General features: G+C 44.4%; 1 protein-coding gene across 1 annotated transcript in view; it reads left to right on the top strand.

Annotated features, from left to right (window-relative positions):
* The window catches only part of HINT1 (histidine triad nucleotide binding protein 1), a 13,910-nt gene that overhangs the window by 5,407 nt on the left and 7,430 nt on the right, over positions 1-1,073 (top strand). The window contains exon 2 of the mRNA XM_019517290.1: positions 13-117. Coding sequence (XP_019372835.1) covers positions 13-117 — 105 coding nt within the window. The remainder of the gene's footprint in view (positions 1-12; positions 118-1,073) is intronic.

The raw sequence follows: 1,073 nt of genomic DNA, 5'->3' as shown, positions 1-1,073 counted from the left end.
GTCCCTCTCTAGTGCATTGCATTTCATGATATTTCGCCCCAAGCTCCAGTACACTTTCTAGTAGTTCCTAAGAAGCCAATTGTCCAGCTATCTGAAGCACAGGATTCAGATGAATCTGTAAGTATGATTAATTCTGTCTAAAATGTTGAGTGGTTCAAAATCTATCAGAATAACACAAAAAACTATTGCATCCTTAAGGCAAGAATGTTAGCTGGCAGGTATGCCATGTGCTCTGGTTTTGCCCTGCTTCTTACAGATTGCTGCTTTGCACCTAGATTCCATTCACACGTTATTCCACATCACCAAAAAACACATGAGAAAGGAAAGGAATATATAGGTTTTGCATAGGAGTCAGATGAAACACCTGTAGGAAACCCTATCAGAACTTGTTTCATGGTAGCCCGTTATAGGCCATATACAGATGTCCTGTTTCTACTGGAAGAATTGTTACTCTTCTATTAGAAATCAGAAGCATACAAACATTCCAGCTTTTTCTTTCAGAGCAAAAATGATAGTTCCAGGAGAAAAATAACCTGACTACAACAAGATAAAAAACAATCCCATGAGAGGTTCTTCCAGTAGAATGAATGTCTGTACACTTGCCCCTTGCCTAATTCCTCCTAGGGACCAGGAGTGGAGCTGCTGGAGAAAGGGGTGACCCCAGTCTTCAGAAGGCATGGGAGCCTGTCTGGAGAAGGCATAGGGCAGTATTCCTGCTTCTCCCATAGACAGGAAGTGGAGGAGCAACCACTAGCTGCTCCCAACCTGCTTTTTGCTCCAGAGGATGCAAAGTGAGAAGTGAGACAGAGGTGGTCCTGCTGTTCCCACCGTTCTGCTTCCTGAGACTGGGAGCAGAGCAGAGTAGCAGCTGCTCACTGCTCCCTACCTGCTCCACAGGCTATCATCCTCATTGTTATTTGCTTTGTTGTTCCCTGTCTTTTTTCCCAAACCAGACACTTCCTGGCTTGAGGAAGGGGCTGGGGGCTTTGCTTCACTGCTCCCCTTCCCTCAGAAATTTCCACCAGTAAAAATGATCATCTGTTTGTGGCCATAATAGTAAGAAGTAAACAGAA

Source organism: Gavialis gangeticus, unplaced genomic scaffold (genome assembly GCF_001723915.1).
Source record: "Gavialis gangeticus isolate Ggan-Ray unplaced genomic scaffold, GavGan_comp1, whole genome shotgun sequence".
In the NCBI taxonomy this organism is placed as follows: Eukaryota; Metazoa; Chordata; order Crocodylia; family Gavialidae; genus Gavialis; species Gavialis gangeticus.
Note: the sequence above shows the minus strand (reverse complement) of the source record. Positions and strands in the feature narration are given on the sequence as shown.